At 51.7% G+C, this 18,365-nt stretch overlaps 1 protein-coding gene and 1 long non-coding RNA gene across 2 annotated transcripts in view; one reads left to right on the top strand and one right to left on the bottom strand.

Moving 5' to 3' along the window:
• Window positions 1–15,145, bottom strand: part of RASSF4 (Ras association domain family member 4) — a 33,381-nt gene extending 18,236 nt beyond the window's left edge. The window contains exons 1-3 of the mRNA XM_030335013.1: window positions 15,076–15,145; window positions 4,787–4,882; window positions 2,295–2,370 (exon numbers count right to left, since the gene is read on the bottom strand). Coding sequence (XP_030190873.1) covers window positions 2,295–2,370; window positions 4,787–4,848 — 138 coding nt within the window. The 5' untranslated portion in view covers window positions 4,849–4,882; window positions 15,076–15,145. The remainder of the gene's footprint in view (window positions 1–2,294; window positions 2,371–4,786; window positions 4,883–15,075) is intronic.
• LOC115527424 lies at window positions 857–2,293 on the top strand. The gene is made up of 2 exons (XR_004344229.1): window positions 857–1,259; window positions 1,644–2,293. It is a non-coding gene; the product is annotated as an uncharacterized LOC115527424 (long non-coding RNA).
• Window positions 15,146–18,365: the final 3,220 nt, after the last annotated feature.

The following is an 18,365-nucleotide window of genomic DNA, read 5'->3' as shown; positions in this document are numbered from 1 at the left end:
CCACGCCTTGCAGCCACGCTGGCACCTTCCACTTGCTGCAGTGTTTACCTTGCTGGAGACTTCAACTCTGAAGGCCTCAATCTCTTTGTCTGGAAAATGGCCATTCTGATGTCACAAAGCTCTTGTATTGTGAGAAACGAGTCGGAGGCAAAGTGCCTGGTGCCTGTCTGCCCCACCCCTGAGGAGAAGCCGGCCTGGGGTGGCCCCACAGTGCAAGTGCCTGCAACTGGGAATTCTCCGAGGTCCAGGAGGTCCCGGGGCTGCATTCCGAGAAACGGCGGAGGCCTGAACGCCAGGTGGTGGGTGGGTCGCTAGGTCCTTGGTGTCCAGGAACCAGTCATGCATTTCAGCATCAGAACTCGGTGCTGCCCAGGCCTACAGCCCGTCTCTATAGTGGCGATCACCTCCCGAAGACACACTCCCTCAGGCTGGCATCCCCTTGATGGCTAAGGCTGTGGAAGTTTCCTGCAAGGTACTTTCTGGCTCTGGGGAGATCAAGTCAGGTCCTCATACCTTTTTTAGGTTAGGAACATGAAAATCCCCAACTGTGGGTCGTTAACTTCTTACCACGGGGGCCCGTCGAGAATACCTCTTCCCCTTTTTGGGTCTCTCACTTTCCCACGTGGCCTGTCCCATCACACACAAACACAGGGCACAGGTTTGGGGCTTCCCAGCCCTGCTCCCCACACAACTGCTCCTACAGAGGGGACTGTCTTGGGGAATCCCAAGAGTCAAGACCAAACTCTAAGAGTAGCAGTTCTCAAACTTGGCCTTCATCGCAATCCCCTGGAGGGCTTGTTAAAACACAGCTGGGAAGATAAAGAGTTTCTGAGTCAGGAGGCCTGGGGGAAGGAGGGTAATAAGAATTTGCATTTCTAGCCAGTTCCCAGGTGACTTTGAGGCTGCTGAGCAGAAACCACCTGTTGAGAGCTGCTGGGTCTTACGTCAATCACTGAATGGCCCAGGGCTAAGAAGCGGGGTGCAGCCAGAAGACCCCATCGCAAGCCTCCAGCACAAGGACTGAAGTGGGTCCAACTCCTCGCTTAGCATAGATTAAACTGTCCAGCACACCGGAGCTCGGGACTCATCTCAGCTTGCCCTGGGCCTGCACTTGCTGGTTAGTCACCCAGCGTCTGTGCTCAGGTGCTACACCGTGCCTGGCCGGGGGACACAAAGCCGGGCGGCAAGAAAAGAAACAGCAAAAGCAGAGATAGCAGGGCGGTGGCATCAGAGCCCTTCCAGCAGCAGTACAGAGCAGGGTAAGTGGCCGATAAGACGCGTATCAGAGAGGCTGCTCTGCAGAAAGAAGGGCGGGAGCGAAGGAACAGTGCAGAGGGGCTGGGAGACAAGCTGTCAGGCTGGCCCCAGGCCCTGTGCAGGGCGGCGGGTCCAGGGGAGGTGGCGTGCGAGGTTGGTGCAATTCCAGGTCACACTACTGGCAGGCCAGTGCTGCCTGGACCAGGAGCCAGCTGCTTCCCTCCCCTCCAGGCTCCGGAGCTGGGTGACAGTAGCCTGGCCTGGGCTGCGTTTCACCTACAGACGTGTTTTGTTTAGCCCGCTTGGTGTTTCGAGGTTTGGGAAATTGACATGAAATTCCAGATGTCTAACTTCTCTGGCTCCCTGGAGCCCATCTTCCTGCACAGCAGCAACGGGTTCGGTCCGCAGGGCGACAGCGTCTGCAGACAGCACGTGCTCTCTCGAGTCCTCCACTCCCCACGCCTGCCCTGTCTCTCCCGTTCTGACCTGCCCGGCCACGTGAGCACCTTTTGGGGAGCTCTCCTCCGTTTCAAGCCTTCTTTGATGTCTATTCTGATTGGCAACCACAGAGACTGCTCCCACTTCTTGACTGCCCTGTGAACTTGGGCAAACCCGAGCCCTGTGCTGAGTTCCTTATTTGTGCTGTGGGCTGGGCACAGAAGGGACTGGCTGTGCGGTCTTAAAGATTTTAGTCTCCAGGGTCCTGGCAATTCACGTAGGCAAAAATCTCAGGTGGAAGGAGAAGAACTGCAGGTGATTATTTCCATCTGCTCTGAACTCTTGCTGGGGGAGGGAGAGGGAGGGGACGCTCTGACCCTCAGCACCCCTTACAGGACGTCCGGGAGAGAGAGCTGGTAACCTGGTCTCTAACTCAGAAGATGGGCGGCCTCATACTTCATTATCCTAACTGGGACACTTCTCAGAGTGAAGGGAAAGGTCTTAATAATGACCCTGGAATAGCAGGTATAAACCAGGACTGCCTTCAGCAATCCAAGATAAACGGTGACCTATGAATAAAGAAGAGAAACAGGCCTTACCTCTCGGTGTCTCAGCTGAAAGCTTCTGCCTTCGTGGTAGCAGTTGTAAGTTTTTAGCAAGCTTAAGAGCTCCGACCTAAAAAGGTAAACACACATATAATCTTGGGGTGTGGCAGGGCTTTGGGACGTGATGATACAGGTCTCGCCAGCCACACATAATCAGTTTAGAGACTAGACTCTGCCATCAGACACATGCCTTTTAGTCTTCTAGAGGTTTCCACATGACAGACCCTGTGTAAGGTGTAGGGCTGGGAAGAGAAGGAAGTGAGCTCACAGACGGCCCATAGAATTGTGCAAATGGTGTTTGCATGCGTTCACTATCACAGATAAGAGTTCCCGAAAATCTCCCTGTACTTTACTTCTGAGTCATTTCCTCAATAAATCCCCCGGGATTGGATTATTGGCATTTTAAAGACTCTTGCTTCCCCCTCGCCCCCCCCCCCCACCACCAATATTACTTCCTGTGAGTGCCTGGTGTGGCTGCTCTGGGGGCATCATGAGGGGTGTCTACCTCTTCCTCATCCTGGCTTTCTGGAGGTCTGACCAAGAGGTGAAAGTGACAGCTGTTGAGATAAGATCCCGAAGGTCTGAGGGAGGCCACTCTGCCCAAACGCCTTCTCCCCAGAATAAAGGGAAGCCTTAGCGGATAGAAGCCGGTCCCTGCGCCCAAGCTGGGCTCTGCCGGGGAGTGCAGTCCAACAGATAAGAAATGCAAGGTCTGGGTGGCTCAGTCGGTTGAGCGGCCGACTTCGGCTCAGGTCATGATCTCACGGTCCGTGAGTTCAAGCCCCGCGTCGGGCTCTGTGCTGACAGTTCAGAGCCTGGAGCCTGTTTTGGATTCTGTGTCTCCCTCTCTCTGACCCTCCCCCGTTCATGCTCTGTCTCTCTCTGTCTCAAAAATAAATAAACGTTAAAAAAAAATTTTTTTTTTAAAGAAATGCAAGGCACACGTGTGCTTTTAACCCTTCCAGCGGTCACATCACGAAGGAAAACAAAACAGGTGAAATTACTTTTCATAATGCATTTTATTTTATGACACCATGTATCTAAAATATTTTCATGTCCACATGTAATCAATATGAACATGATGAATGAGGCCTTATTCATTATTTTATTTTGTAATAAGTGTTTGCCACCTGTATTTGGTATTAATATATGAACGTTTTACATAAACGTTATTAACGAGATCTTGTTCATTATTGTATTTCGTAATATGTCCTTGCCACCTGTCTTTTATATTAATTGTACTTCTCCGCCCATAAGTCACGTGCTTGGCGGCCACACGTGGAAGTCACTCCCCTGCTGGCCGGGGCCGCTTTAGAACCTCTCTGGGCAGTGCCTTCACTGACACTGGAGCACTCCAGGGAGTGGATAAGCAAAACCCGCCGTTGGTGCTCTGGTGTGCTGCCTGGTGTGGGGATGACGGTAACTGATGACGGAAGTGATTCACTTGTGGTTCAGTTAATGTTATGGCATTAACATTGCAAGAGTCAATGCTGCATGTTCGCTGTGCTTGTAGGTGTATCAATGCTGAACATAAACTTACTAGGATATATACACATGAAATTAATCATGTTATGGCTATTATTATGACTTTCCCCCAAACTATATTGTTTTGAGAGAGAGAGAAAGAGAGACAGAGATAGAGAACGAGCAAGCAGGGGAGAGAGGCAGAGAGAGAGAGAATGAGAGAATCCTAAGCAGGCTCCACCATCCCGAGACCCTGGGATCATGACCTGAGTTGAAATCAAGAGTTAGCTGCTCAACCGACCGAGCCACCCAGGCGTACCTAATGTTATTCTCATTATAAAGTTTAAACCGGGAATGTGAGAGTATGGGCAGCACTGTGAATGGGATGCTGTCTGTTTTCTCAAGTGTCTAACTGGAGGACCCAGGAAGCAGCTCAGCAAAAGCTAGGAGGCTGGCTTTTCTTCAAGGAGGCAAATAGGAGCTGCCCAAATGTAGAAAATATTTGGACCCAGCACGCAAAAAGCAAGAGAAAATGAAAACTTATGTTAGTTCAGAAATACATTTGAATAAATACTCCAAGTATTTTTTTTATGGTAAGACGGAGTAAATAAAATTAAAAATAAGCCAGGCTAAGAAATCATCATGTCAATAAAATATGCTTTTTTCAAGAACAACTCTAAACCTATTTTGAGTTTTATTTTTTTCCCCAAACTGTTTGACACAATAAGAGTATTAGTATTGCTCTAGCTTTTGAATAAATTAAATGCCATCTGTGCAGAGTCACAGCGGACATGGCCATGCTTTCCTGCTTTTGTGGGCCTGAGGGGGGCAGGGGTCAAACCCTCAACCCAAAGAGATTCTTGATCTCCAGGGCGCCAGGCTTCAAAAAGAAGTGCCCCCATCACTGTCCCTGGGGCAGGCACATCGTCCTATCTATGAAAAGTGCCCAGAATCCCTCTACCCAAAGGCTGCCCATGGCAGGGAGTGACCACCAGACCCCCTCCCTGTACACAAAGGCTTACTTCAGGATGGACTTGCTGTCACTGATGGGAACATGAGAACTGGGTGGACAGTCTTCCTTCATGTTCTCCTCTTGTCTGTAGCATCAGGGAGGCTACCTGCAGGGAAGAGGAGGAAGAGCATACAGACAGGTGAGCCGGAGAAGGAAGTGCTGGCCAGTGCAGTGCCCAGAGTCCTGTTGTGCAGGCCTTGTGGCTCCAGCCTCACCTCCCCCCTCCCACCCCGGGGCACAGGGTGGTCATAGCTCTGAAGGATCAGGCTCAGAGGACTTAATGGGGCCCCACACCCCACACGGGGCAGCCACGTTTCCCTCGGCGGGAGACAAGGTCAGAACTGCTGAGCTAGCTGGCACCCAGTACCAGCCCAACAGCCGCCCTCCCCGAACCTCTCCATAATCCCTAGGGATCTGGATCCGTCTCCTAAATGTTTCAGACCACAGGCTCTCTTGCCTCAGCTGGGACACCCTAAATGATGGCTACTGCCTCCATCACTCCTCCAGCCCCCCAAAGCACCCTGGGCCTTTCTCCTTCATTCCCACTGAGCCCAGGCTGGTGGCCCTTTGGAACCAGCACACCTGGGCCAGCTCTCCTGGTGATGGGTTAGTCGGTACTGGGGTCACTACCTGCTGGAGACCGTGTTGAGCATTTTCTATGAATTATCGTTTTTACTCCTTACAACAACGGTATAAGGTAAGTACTATCCTCGTACCATTTTATGGGCGAGAAAACAGGGACAGAAGTTAAGAACTTTGCCCAAGATTCCCAGTGAATCGGTGGCAAAGTCATTGTTTGAACATAAGCATTTAGATCCTAGATCCTGGTCACTAAAACCCATCTCGCACAGTGACTTAGACCCTCCAGACTTCCTTTTCTTATGGATGCAATGGGGTAATCTCTATAAAGATTATAAGATTGCTAGTTGATTCACACATGAAACCGTGTATTCACAACCCAGAAGGCTTCACGGAGTTTCTTAAACCCTCCTGGGGAAATCCACTAGTGTTTTTTTCTATCCTGTTGGCATCTTCTGTGCAGATTTCTACTACTTTCCCTCTCCAATTTACCCTGGCTGAGAGCTTTCTTATTGAGGCCCCCCGTGTGTCAGGCAGTGAGCCACAGTACCTCTCTCTCTCCCTATCCCAGTCATGGCCCTGTCTCTACCGCTCCTCTCAAGTTGCAGCTAGGACTCTGAGGGGTTAAGTCACACTGGGAAGTGGCACAGACAGGGCGCACAGCCTGTCCTTCATATCACAGAGTGGCTCCTTCCCCAAACCCCAACATCTGTTCACACAAACCTGGCTCAGTCGGGTCTTCCCCACCTGTGTGTGTGTGCAAATGTTCCTGGGGGTTCGGGGTCAGGTTCAACTGCTGCTGTGTCAATGCCCTCAAAGTGGACAGGGTGCTCCGTCCCCTTGGGCCCTGACTCCCTAGCTGAACACACTCTCCTCCCACTTGTTTGATATCACCCACAAACAATACAGCTTGCTTTCTGTGTTGGTGTGTCAGGCCTGAATGAGCATTCGATTCTGGAAGCAGGGGAAACAGGGAGAAGGGGAATGAATTGAGGGAGGTGGGCTTCTCAGAGACCTCAGAATCATCCTAAAAATACCTCCCTTCTCCCTGGGTCTAGAGACAAGCAAAACAGGATCTAGACAGAGGTCAGACCCTACCTCTATAGGGCACAGGGCAGGGTGCTATGGGGTTCTGGAGCGGGGGGCCTCACTGCTGGGCAATAGGATTTCAAAATCGGGTTTCGGTTCCTCAGCACCTCAGTCTCCAGTGGAAAAAACTGCTCTGCAAGGCTCCCTCTCTGAGGAGTTCCTCAAAGGCTTCCATGCAGAGCTGGCTTCAGCCCAAGAAAAAAGTATCTGAGTTTCTCACTCAACACTGTTTCTGTGGGGCCCCGGCACAACTGTGTCTTGCTTTACACAGGCTCATTACCGGAAGGGAAGAGCTGGATTTACCCAGAAGTAACAGCAGGCGGTTTTCCCTCTGGCCTCCCCTGTAGCCAGCTTCTCTCCCACCCCTTCTCACTTCCTGCTCTCAGCTCTAGCTTCCCCGAGCTGCTCTCATCTCGCCTACTGTGCTCTCTGCTTTGTTCTCCTTTTGGGTCTTGATGGAGCTATTCTCTGTCCAGAAAACTGCCCACTGCTTGCCCTGTATTCTGCAAGCTAGCTCTGCCAGGAAACCCTTGCCAGAGTGGTCCCCTCCTCTAGTATCAGGAAAGGCTCCTCTCTAGTCCAGCACCTGCTCTGGGCTCCTGGATGTTCTGGGCCCGCAGGGCCTGACCCATTGAGTGGGGAGCTGACAGGACGATGGGGGAGTACAAGTGGAGGTGGGAGGGGAGGCTGAAGCCACAGACCTCCGCACCACGGATCATACTTTTCTGGCTCACCTCTTGTTTCCAGCCCCGAGCCCGAGCCTGACACACAGCAAGAGGCCCATAGATGTCTACTAAATTATTGGATGGATTTGAGAAGCCTCATGGGGTCCTCCAAAGTCAGCTTTCCCAGAGTTGTGCATCCCCAACTGGAAAACACGTAAAAGTCTCCAGGGGCTAGGAAAGTGACTCAACTGAGACACTGGTCAGTGGAGTCCATGGGGAACAGGGAGACACATTCCTTCTCTGGAGGGGCAGCTCTTCTGGTGTTTCATGAGAAGCCAGAAATCTGCATCTGTAAGGGCTATATTTCACTGTTTGGAGTTGGACACTGTGACGGAGACATTGCCCCTGGGATGACCTGTGATCACTCACATTCCTCCACCACGCCCCCCCCCCCAGGTGGCCATGTGACTAACATGTCACACGCTACACATAAGAGGTGTTGTGTGTGTCACTCTCAGACTAGTGCACTCAAGCCAGCCTGTGACCCCGTTCTTTGCCGTGGTGATCCAGAAAGCCACATGTCCCGATTGGTGCAGCTTCCAGATGGTCAGCCTGGGTCCCAGAGCGCCTCTGCGGACTAGAGCTCTCTGCCAACCCACGGCGGATATGGACTGGGAAAGGGATTTAAATAAATCTAAGCTGCTGGTGTCTCAGGGATCTGTTACTGCAGCATAATCTACACTATCCTAAGGCCGTAAATTATTCAATTAAAACTATATAGTTAAAAATAAAATGTAGCTAGACAAAACATACTTGCAATACAGATGCCTTTAGCGGGGCTCTGGCGTGTGACTTCTGATTCATGACAGGACCCAGTTGACAATACTTTGATTCTCCTACAGCATGTGGGGACTATGCTGATTTTGCTCTATTTAGGAGGAATACTTATAAGTGAAATCTCTGTAAGTCAAGCACTGATCAGTTACAGCTCTGGGCCAGGGGCTGCTAAAGACCCTCATGGCTCTAGCTTCCTGCCTTTTCCTCTCTGAGCCTTCATTTTCCCATCTGTACAATGGGGATATTGATCTCCAGCAGGTTAGACGTTTTCTGAACTATAGAAGACTTTTTTTTTAATTTTAATTTTTTTTATGATAATGTTAAGTTTAATCTGCCAAATATACAAGTGGGGCTTGTGGAGCATGTTCTCCCTGGGTGCCGCACAGGAAACAGAGGTTTCTTGAAATGATCAACGGGCAAGGTTAAGAATGGGCCCTGGCTCTGGCCAGAAGGGTGGGAATGGGGCGGGGAAAGGCAGAGGGGACTGGCTGGGGAGGAGCAGTGACCCTCAGGGACCCAGGGCCACAGGCTCCTGGACAACAGCCCCTCTGAGTGAGCACCCAGGCAACACAGACCAGGGCTGGTTGTTGCAAACTCGTCAGCAGCCGCCCCTCCGCACAACCAGCCCCTACTGTGCCATCTACCGGACAAACGGAAGCTCTTCGTACCCCACCTCCCAGGCTTCCCCAACAAGAGTTCTGAATTCTTAAAACGGCAAAAACATTCAAATGGTTACGTATGAAATGCTGTCCTGCATCTTTCTGTCTCGAAGATGGCAGCTGCCCCTTCCCACCCCACCATGCCCCACCCTGCGATTTTTTTTTTTTTTACATTTCATTTATTTTTGATAGAGAGACAGCACAAGTGGGGGAGGGGCAGAGAGAGACGGAAATACAGAATCCGAAGCAGGCTCCAGGCTCCGAGCTGTCAGCACAGAGCCCGACGCGGGGCTCGAATCCACAAACCTCGAGATCATGACCTGAGATGAAGTCGGACGCTTAACTAACTGAGCCACCCAGGTGCCCCTCCCCCAAACGCTTTCTAGGCCAAGATGAAATGGAAGCCTGGTTCCACTGAACTTTGTTCACATGGAATATTTATGCAAATCAGATTAAAAGGGGCTGCTCGGGTTGACAGTGAGGTGGGTGGCCGGGACCCCCCATCCAGGGCTTTGCCTAGGGCTCTGTATAATATTATTTGCAAAGCATGGTACAAAGTAACACATGAAACCTTCCAAGCACTGGCTTTCGGGAGAACTTTGCCCTCCAGAATCTGCTTTTTAAAAGGACATGACCAACAGGCTGAGCGGCTCTAGCCGGAGTCAGGTGGCATCAGCGGGGGGATGGGGTCAGGAAGAAAGTGGAGAAGGGTCCTGGATTATAGGTGGTCAAGTGAAGAAGGAAGGGGGAAGGCAGCCCATAAAGTAAATACCTTAGCTCGGCAGGAATGGAGAATGGGGGGGGTTGTACACTGGCCCAGGGGAGGGCAGGAAATGAGTGAGCAAGGCTGGAGGTAGGCAATAAAGGGCCCACTTCAACAAAGGGGGTCTCTTCCAACTTGCTGGGCTGGGTCTGAACCTTATGTGGCGGGAACCTTGCCCCCTAGAAAAACAGTATCTTCTTTGAGAGAATGACAGACTTCTGATATGCATCATCTGTCTGTCTGATTCTCACATGTCCACCCTTCCACCCGGAGGAGACAATGTCTCCACCTCCCTGAGTTCCAGACCTGAGCTTGCGGTCACTCATAAGATCTCCATTCCAAATCTGAACTCTGTGCCTTTGTGCCTCCTTTACCAGACTGAATGTTGAGATGATTTTCATTCATTTTGATAAGCCCAGTGTCTTGTAGAGCTCTAAAGTGAGGTGTATGTGCACCTTAGAGGTGCCCTAGAGATAAGTGCTGAATGAGAGAGTTGCAAGGGAGGGAGAGAGAGAAGAGAGCAACAGGAAGAAAGCAAACAGAGATCCCTCTCTGTTTGGAACATGTTCCTGAAACTGCCCCTTTTTAAATATTCACTCTCTTCGTGCACTGGACACGGCCTTAGCGAATCTCTTAGTGGAGTGCTTTTCAACCTTTAATAAAAAGCACAATCTCATATTTACAGGCAGAAGTCCAACACACAAATGGATTATAGCAAAGCTACTTTGTGGGATGCCTAGGTGGCTCAGTCGGTTAAGCATCCAACTTGGGCTCAGGTCATGATCTCGTGGTTCATGAGTACAAGCCCCGCATCAGGCTCTCTGCTGTGAGCACAGAGCCTGCTTTGGATCCTCTGTCCCCCTTTCTCTCTCTGCCCCTCTCCTGTTCTCACTCTCAAAAATAAATACACATTTAAAATTTTTAAAAATAAAAATCTTAAAAAAAAAAAAAAAAAGCAAGGTTACTTTGGTTGAAGCTGGAGCGGGGGAGAGGATGGGCTGGGGCTGGCCTGCCACCCTGGCGCAGTCCAAAAACCAGAGTGACAGATGCAGCTGGGCAGGCCAACCCTCTGGCCCTGGGATCCAGCGCTCTTTGTCCTGGCCTCCACCCCTCCCCCAGGGCCCCAGGGCACACAGCTCAGGTCTCCACGTTTTCTTCCCCAGGCCAGACTAGGCTCTGTTCCCAACCAGAGACTCATACAGCAGCCAGGGCTCCTTGTCCCCCAGAGAAGGGCCCCCGGGGCGACCTGCCAGCCATGGTTACCTACCTGTCCCCAGTGAACAAGCAGTGAACTGTTTTTGCTTTCCACTTCAGTGGCTGCTCTGTCAGCCATGCAGAGGGGCTGCTGAGGACAGCAGGCACCACAGCCTGCCCTTGCTATTGTCTCTGGCCTTTGGTTTGGGACAAAGGACACTGAAGCCTTTACAACTGCTAGGCTTGGCCCATCTCTCCCTTGTTTGTGGTCATGGAGCCGGTTATCACAGAAGAAGGCAGCTTTGTGGCCCTTCGGGTCACCATGACAGCCCGATTCCTACTGGCCAGGGCCGAAGGGGAAAGAAAGGCTAAGCGAGTGGGGTTTCCAAGAAGCCAACTGAGTACATTTGAAAGCCTTTTCTTTCACGACTCCGCGCTGCCTACTTTTCCCTCTTACAATGCCCTCTCTTTTCCTGAAATGATGGCAAAAATAGATGGTCATTGTCCTCACTTGGCAAAATGGTCAATGCGTCACTATCCAAATTAAAATGCTCCGGGGATGTCTGGGAGATCTGGGGGCTTGGTAACCTCTGTTCTAACGCTTCCTCAAGTTATGATTATTCTCTTATTTAGGCATGATTACAATCCAATGTGTAAATAAAGCGACGCGGGAAGCAAAAGAAAGGAGGACAGAGGTGTGGGGCCCAGGATGCTCCTGCCAGAAGGAGGCAGGCTCCGAGAGAGAGGGCAGGTGCAGGGACACTGCCTCGCATTCCCGGGAAGCTGATGTACTCCGCTCAGTAGCCCATGACCAGCCAGGGGCAGCAGGGGGCACTGGAAAGAAGGGGCCTTAAAGGGCCCCCCTCCCAACCCCCCAGCACCTGTCAGCCAGCAAATGGCGGAGCTTGGCCACGGAGGAAGCTGCAGTGCCTGCTGGTACCAGCTGCCTCCGAGAGGACGTCTGGTCGCACACGGGCTGCCCCTCAGCAACACATTTTTGCTGAGAAAGCCAGTTGTTGGGATGCAGACAGCAGACAGCGACTCAGCAGCTGCTGCCCCCCGCCCCTCCACACTGCTGTCCTTACCCTCCCCTCCATATCCATGGCTGTCCACCCCCCTCCCTCTGCCGTCATCTGCCCGCTGGCTCAGCCACAGCCCTCCTTGCCTCAGCACGGTAGCTGGGAAGGAGGTCCCAGGAGGACACAGTGCGCACTCCAGATGGTGGTGATGGTGGCTGAGGGAGGGCAGGAGAGGTGGCCGCAGAGACAGCAGCCACTCCACTCACTGCCTTCTCCTGGGCTGACTCACGGACCCCAGCTCGCCTTTACTGCATCCTCCCGCCTCCTGGGCTCCCACCAACAGGTCTCCCTGAGCCCATTCTGGCACCCGGGTCTCCCTGACACCATCGCCCTTCCTCTGAAGAGCCTGGCCCTCTGTCCACACGTAGGCTGGCCTTCCTCACGGCTTCTCACCCGAGCGCACAGGCAGTGCTCACCCAGCCCCCTGTGGCAGGATTTTGGGCTTCTGCTCTTGCTCTCGAGGCACGGCAGCTCGAGGCAAGAAAGCCATTTCCGACCCTCCTGCTCGCTCTCTCACACACACTTGGCCGTGTGGGACCCTTCCTTGCCTATGGAAGAGGGTGTCTATGGAAGCAGGAATCCCCTCAGCCATGCTTTTTGGGCCAGACAGGTGCTCAGAATGACCAACAGCCTGAGTGTCTGGGGCCAGAGGTGCGGGGTGGGGGGGGGCAAGCCCTCCAAGGATTCAGTGCCAGCTGCTGTTGGGCCACACCGGGTGCCCTCTGTGGCTTCCCCCACCCCTGCTATCTACTGCACCAGGCCTGTGTGCCAAGGGCAGTTGCTGGAGGTGGTTTCTTGTGACACATAGTGGGGCTCAGAATCTTCTGGGCCATAGAGCCCTTTGGAATCTCTTGAAATAACACACACTCCCCAGAAAAATGCACATGTGTGCATGAGTGTGCAAGTGTGTGCACCAAATTTGCATACTACCGCAGGGGACTTGGGAAGTCCCTATTCATGTGCCCCTGGATTCCCAGAGCCCAGGTTAAGAACTCTGCTGAAACGTGTCACAGCGAGAGGGAGTAGGCAAAGGGGCATCCCAGAGAGAAGTCTGGGTGTGGGTTTCGCTGCAGTGTCAATGTGGCATGTGACATCACCACGTTGTGCCAGCCCTTGGGCCTCAGTTTAACCAGGATTGTACCGGCAGCTGATCTAGAGCATCTTCAGGGCTCTTCCCAGCTCTGCAGCTATGGGGCTGCATGGCATCCCTGCTCCCATCCCCCAAAGTCAGGCAGGGCAAGGGGAAGGGGTTCCAAATCTCTCCCTCAGCAGTGCCTCCTGGGGAAGGAGGTCAGACAGCCAGAAAAGAAAACTGAGCAAACTATAAGTTCCCCTTTCACTAGAGCAGAAGCTCTGGGAAATGTAGCTGCTTTCTATTTGGTTTTAATTTACTTGAAAACAATTCCAAAACACTTCCTTCACTGTACTCTGTGACCAGATAACAACCCAACCTTTACAAGGATCTGAGTTTCAAGCTCTGCTCTGTGATTCTTCAGCTGTGTGACCTTAGGCCAAGTCCCGTTCCCTCTCTCAGCCTCAGGTCCCTCATTAGTTGAATCACTGACTGCTATAAGATGGGCCTCACAGCAGGCTCACCCATAATAAACTGAAGCTCTCATGATAGGGCATAACGGGGTGTGCTCTAGAGATGGGGACAAGGGACTCAAAGAGGGTGGCAGTTCTCCCCTGGAGTGGCTGTGAGCAAGGACATATGGCTGAGTTTGCTCTCAAAACCAGGGCCCAGGTCCCCAGAGGCCCAGTCCAGAGTGCCTTCCGGTAGACCTCCTGGTCAGGGTCTCCCCGTGAGGCTTCGCACTTACAGGATCTGAACTGAGACATGCTGAGTTCTGTTCATGTCCTTTGTTCTCTGTCATTGTCCAGGTGACCTTGACCCAGGGGGACCCTGGACCTTCACTCTGTTCTCGACCTCCAGGCTGCCCACCGGAGTCTCAGGGTGGAAATATGGCCTCCCTTCCCACTTTCACAGGGCTGTTTAATCAGTAGCGTCAACCTCATTTTCGCTGTCAAGTCGAACCACCAGCACTACCCACACAGAGAATGATGACAAGAACTGCTGAAAATATACTTCACCACTGACAGAGAGCTGAACCACACCCCATTACAACTTCCAGCCAGAAATGTTTCGACTTAAGTTTAATGCGGTTCATCTTCTCTGCTCACCCTTCCCCTTCTCTCCCCCCCCCCGCCCCTTTCTCTCCTCTCCCTCAGTCTCTCCTTCCTCCCTTCCTCCCTTTCACACCTCTCACCCTGGTGGTAGCAGCTCAGGGATTATACTGGAGAGCAGGAGGCAAGCAGACCTGCATTAACCTGTCAGTTCTACCAATTCACTGCGGGTATCTTTTTTTTAAATCATGGCTACTGGCAACAAATCTTGACTGTACCCTGAGCAGTTAAACTATAGAGAAGCTAGGAAGGGTTTCTTCTGCCAGTGCAAGTGTGAGGCTTTGGAGTCTAACCTGCCTGGGTTCAAATTCCAGTATCCTAGCCCCACTTGCTGGGACTTTATTTAATTTGCTTATGAAGTGAGTTTACTAAAGCTTTCCTTACAGTGTTTTAAGAAAGCACTGACCAGCACTAACCCTGCACTGATCCCACTGGTGTGGGAGGAGGCTCTCCCTCCCACAGGGCTGTGCCCCATTGTAAAAACACTGAAGCATCTCTTGGGGATTAGAAGTGCCTGATTGAGTGTCAGGAGCTGGGGCGGGGAGGGGTGGGGGGTGGGGGTTGGAATAGGATGGTGGGCAGGGTGACCTCTGAAGTCAGCTGCTGAAATGAATGAGACCTGGCCCAACAAAGTCTGAGTTCAAATCCTGTCTCAACCACTGACTCATCCGGGTGAAACTGGACAGTTCCATAACTCTCTATGCCTCAGTTTTCTCATCTGAAAATGGGGAAAATGAAAGTATCAGGGCTGTGAGAAGTAGGTGCCGTATTGTGCTAATGACCTTTGCACAGGTCTGGGAACAAGGCAAATCCTCTGTAAATGGCGTGGTGAGGCAAGCCCCTCCTTCTGCTATTATCTCGGCGCCGGTTTTCCATCTGTGAAATCCGAGAGTTGTGCCAGAGCCTCTTGGAGCCTCTCCCCACAACTAAGATCAATGCTTCTAGGATATTGCCTAAGATAAGAGGCAAACTGGGCAAAGGTGTAGCCTGCGGCCGCTCTCACCCATCGTGCTCAGGTTTGAGCCCCTGAAGTGCCTTCCCTCTGGAGAAGGTGCCTGGCGCAGTGCCCACTCTCAGCAATGGCCGGGGCTGCGCCAGGCTGGCAGGGGGAGGGAACTCTGCACGCGGCAGCCAAGGGGCACCGGTGCCCAGGCTCCAGAGCCCATGGTTGGGGGCGGTCTTGGGCTCGGGGACGGGGGTGACGGTGCTCCGTGGATGCCCCCAAACTCTCCTGCCTCTGCATCACTCACCGTCCGCTCATCGCGCCGTCCAGAAGCCGCTGCCCGTGCTGTGCCCTCGCCGGCACTCGAGCTGTGTAGGCAGCGCTTACTGCCCCAGTTCCCTGGGGCTTAGAGCGTAGGGCCCGCCCCTCCCCGCCCCTCCCCGCCCCTCGCCCGGCTCCGGCCAATGGCCCGCTCCATGTGTCCCTCTGCGCCCCGCCCATCCCCGCCTCTCCCCGCCTCTCGCCTCGCGCAGGCCAATGGCGCCGCCGCGTCCGTCCCGCCCCGCCCCGGGCACACAGGGGAGGGTGGGCTTCGGGCGGTGCCCGAGAGGCAGCGAAGAAGGTTCGGGGACTCGGGCCGGAGAGGTGGCCCCGCGTCGCGACGAGGGCGCCCGGAGACGCTTGGAGGAAGCAGTCCCGACTCTGCCGGGAGGGTCCGGTGCGTGGGCGGAGTCTGGGACCCTTGGGTGATCAGGACCCTTGGGTTTCCAACAAAGGCCACTTCGTGGGTACCAAAATTACTAGTGTGCACTGGGGAGGATGTTATCAGTTAAAGCCAGGCCGTTGTCATCTTTTTTGCTCAAGGGGCACCTGTGTGTGGTCCTACTGTTTGGTGTGGCCTCTTAGAACTCATTCTGAGTTTAAGAAATGCGATCCGATGGTAAAGAGGAGGTAAACTTCTTGGGGCCCCTGGGTGGCTCAGCCAATTAATCGTCCACTCTTGATTTCCGCTCAGGTCTTGTTCTCATGGCTCCTGTGATGGAGGCCTGCGTTGGGCTCTGTGCTGACGGTGGGGAGCCTGCTTGGGATTCTCTTTTTTTTGCCACTCCCCTGCTGGTGTGTGCCTGTGTGCTCTGTCTCTCTGTCTCTCTCTCTCAAAATAAAAATAAACTTAAAAAAAAAAAAAAAGGAGATAAACTTCTCTCCCAATCACCGCCTACCGGATGGGGATTTGCTTGCACAGAGGCAGAGGGGACAAAAGCACACAGGCCTTTTAGAGAACTCAGAAGCTCATTGTTTCTGGGGTATGGAGGGGGTGGGGGTGGGGTGGGGTGGGGAAGAGGCTGATGGAAACATTTGCAGTTTCTGTTTTATATCACCATCCCTAGTCCTGACCTCCAGACCTCTTCTCTTGAACTCTCAACACGAATCATTTTAGTGTCATTCAATCTGTGGTTCCTAACTTTGTAGAAACAGATGTCCATTTTAGAACCTGATACGTACCTTCTAGAAAAATGCGGGTATATTCAGCCTGGGATTTGAATTTATGGGCCCTTTGGACCCCTCTTGAGAGGGGCTGTGTTAATTATTGCTGCTGGATTTGGGGTCAAGAGATCGGCTCTGCTGTCTATTTCCTGCACGAGCTTGCCATGTTGTAACTGCTCAGGGCCTCAATTTCCCCACTTGCAAAAATGAGGGGGCTAAAGATGACCAGAAATACTTCACCTTTGCCCTTGCATGAGTTCATGGAGAATGGCCCATCCTCTGCCAGCTTAGGGCCTGTGGTCAGGGACTTCCACTCCTGCATAGCCAAAAGTTCTGGTCATCAAAGCTAAGGCCAATAACTGCTGCTTCTGAAAAATTTTCAAAAACAGTGAGCAACAAGTGTCCATCAACTGAGGAATGGATTAAGAAGATGTGGTACACACACACACACACACACACACACACACCACACTACACAATGGAATACTACTTGACGATGAAAAAGAATAAAATCTTGCTATTTGCAATATCGTGGATGGAACTGGAGGTTATTATGCTAAGTGAAATAGGTCAGTCAGAGAAAGACAGATACCATAGGATTTCACTGATATGGGGGATTTGAGAAATTTAACAGATGAACATAGGGTAAGGGAAGGAAAAATATAATAAAAATAGAGAGGGAAGCAAACCATAAGAGACTCTTACATACACAGAACAAACTGAGGGTTGATGGGGGTGGGGTGGGGACGTAGGGGGATGAGCTGAATGGGTGATGAGCATTAAGGAGGGCACTTGGGATGAGCACTGGGTGTCATATGTAACAGATGAATCATTGGGTTCTACTACTGAAACCAAGACCACACAGTATGATAGCTAACTTGGAAAACAATTATGTAACAAAACAAACAGACAAAAACAGTGGGCAAAATTCAACATAGCCCTTAACCTCTGAGTATTCATCCTGTGCCCAATAGGATAAGTAAGCACAGCACCAGGGTAACATGCAATTTCCCTGGGACTTTCCAGCCCTTGAGAATGAATCATTCCCTCTTATCTGGTTGATTCTGTGTCCAGGGCCAGGACCGGTCTGGAGAGATGATTGCATTTGAGGAAGCAACCTGTTGTGTCTTGCATTCCCACCATGTGTCAGGCACTGTGCTAGTGCTATACATCGGGGACCCCACACAATCCCCTCGACACCCCCTGGGGAATAGGTGTTTCCACCTGGATTTTACATGGAAGACAAGTGTCTGTCATCAGGGTCCTCAGTTCCTTCAGAAGGATGATCACCTTCTCCTTTCACTCAGTATTCAATGAAACTGTATTTGGTCTCCAGCTCACTTATGGTGGGTGTTGTGGCTATTGTTAGTTGCCAATCCATTATCCATTCTCTTCTTTGGAGAAAAGAGAGGAAGGAAGTAAAGGAATGGAAAAGGAAGAAAGTTGAGAGAGAGAGGGAGAGCCAGGAACTTGTTTGGAGCAGAGCTGTGCCAGTCCCTAGCGACGGATTGTGACCACTGCATTTTTCATAAGGCACTTGCACCATCCCCATGGTGGGTGATGAAATTAAGTGAGTAGATGATGTGACTCATATTTAAGACACTGGAAGAGAAAATATCAGTTTACAGCACACAACGTAAATGTAAGTTGCCTCTTACGAAACTTTTGTTTGCAGTATTTCAGTTACGTGCATTAGGCTATGATATGATATGTTTCTCACTGTGGGTTATGGTCAAAAAAGTTTGAAAGTGACTAAGTCAATCTTGACGGTCCTTTCCGTGGCTTTCCCAACTTCCTTGGAAGCTAGAAGGGCCATATGACCTACTTCTAGGCAAAGAGACAGGGAAAAGCATTCCGGGGGTGGGGGTGAAGTCAACTTTTGCTTTCCTAGTAGAAGGAACCGATACCTCTTTCACCTGCCTTTCTATCTCAGATGTGGATAGAATGTACTATTTCTGGAGCACTGACAGCTATTTTGAGAACATGATGAAACACATCCATAGGCTAAGACTAGTGGACCATAAAGATAAAAAAGAGTCTGGGCCTTATTAACATCATGGGGCTTCTGCACCTTGCCTGCACTGCCCACTCTAGACCTGTCATGGAGAAAAA

Source organism: Lynx canadensis, chromosome D2 (assembly GCF_007474595.2).
Source record: "Lynx canadensis isolate LIC74 chromosome D2, mLynCan4.pri.v2, whole genome shotgun sequence".
NCBI lineage: Eukaryota > Metazoa > Chordata > Mammalia > Carnivora > Felidae > Lynx > Lynx canadensis.
This window is presented reverse-complemented; position numbering and strand designations above follow the sequence as displayed.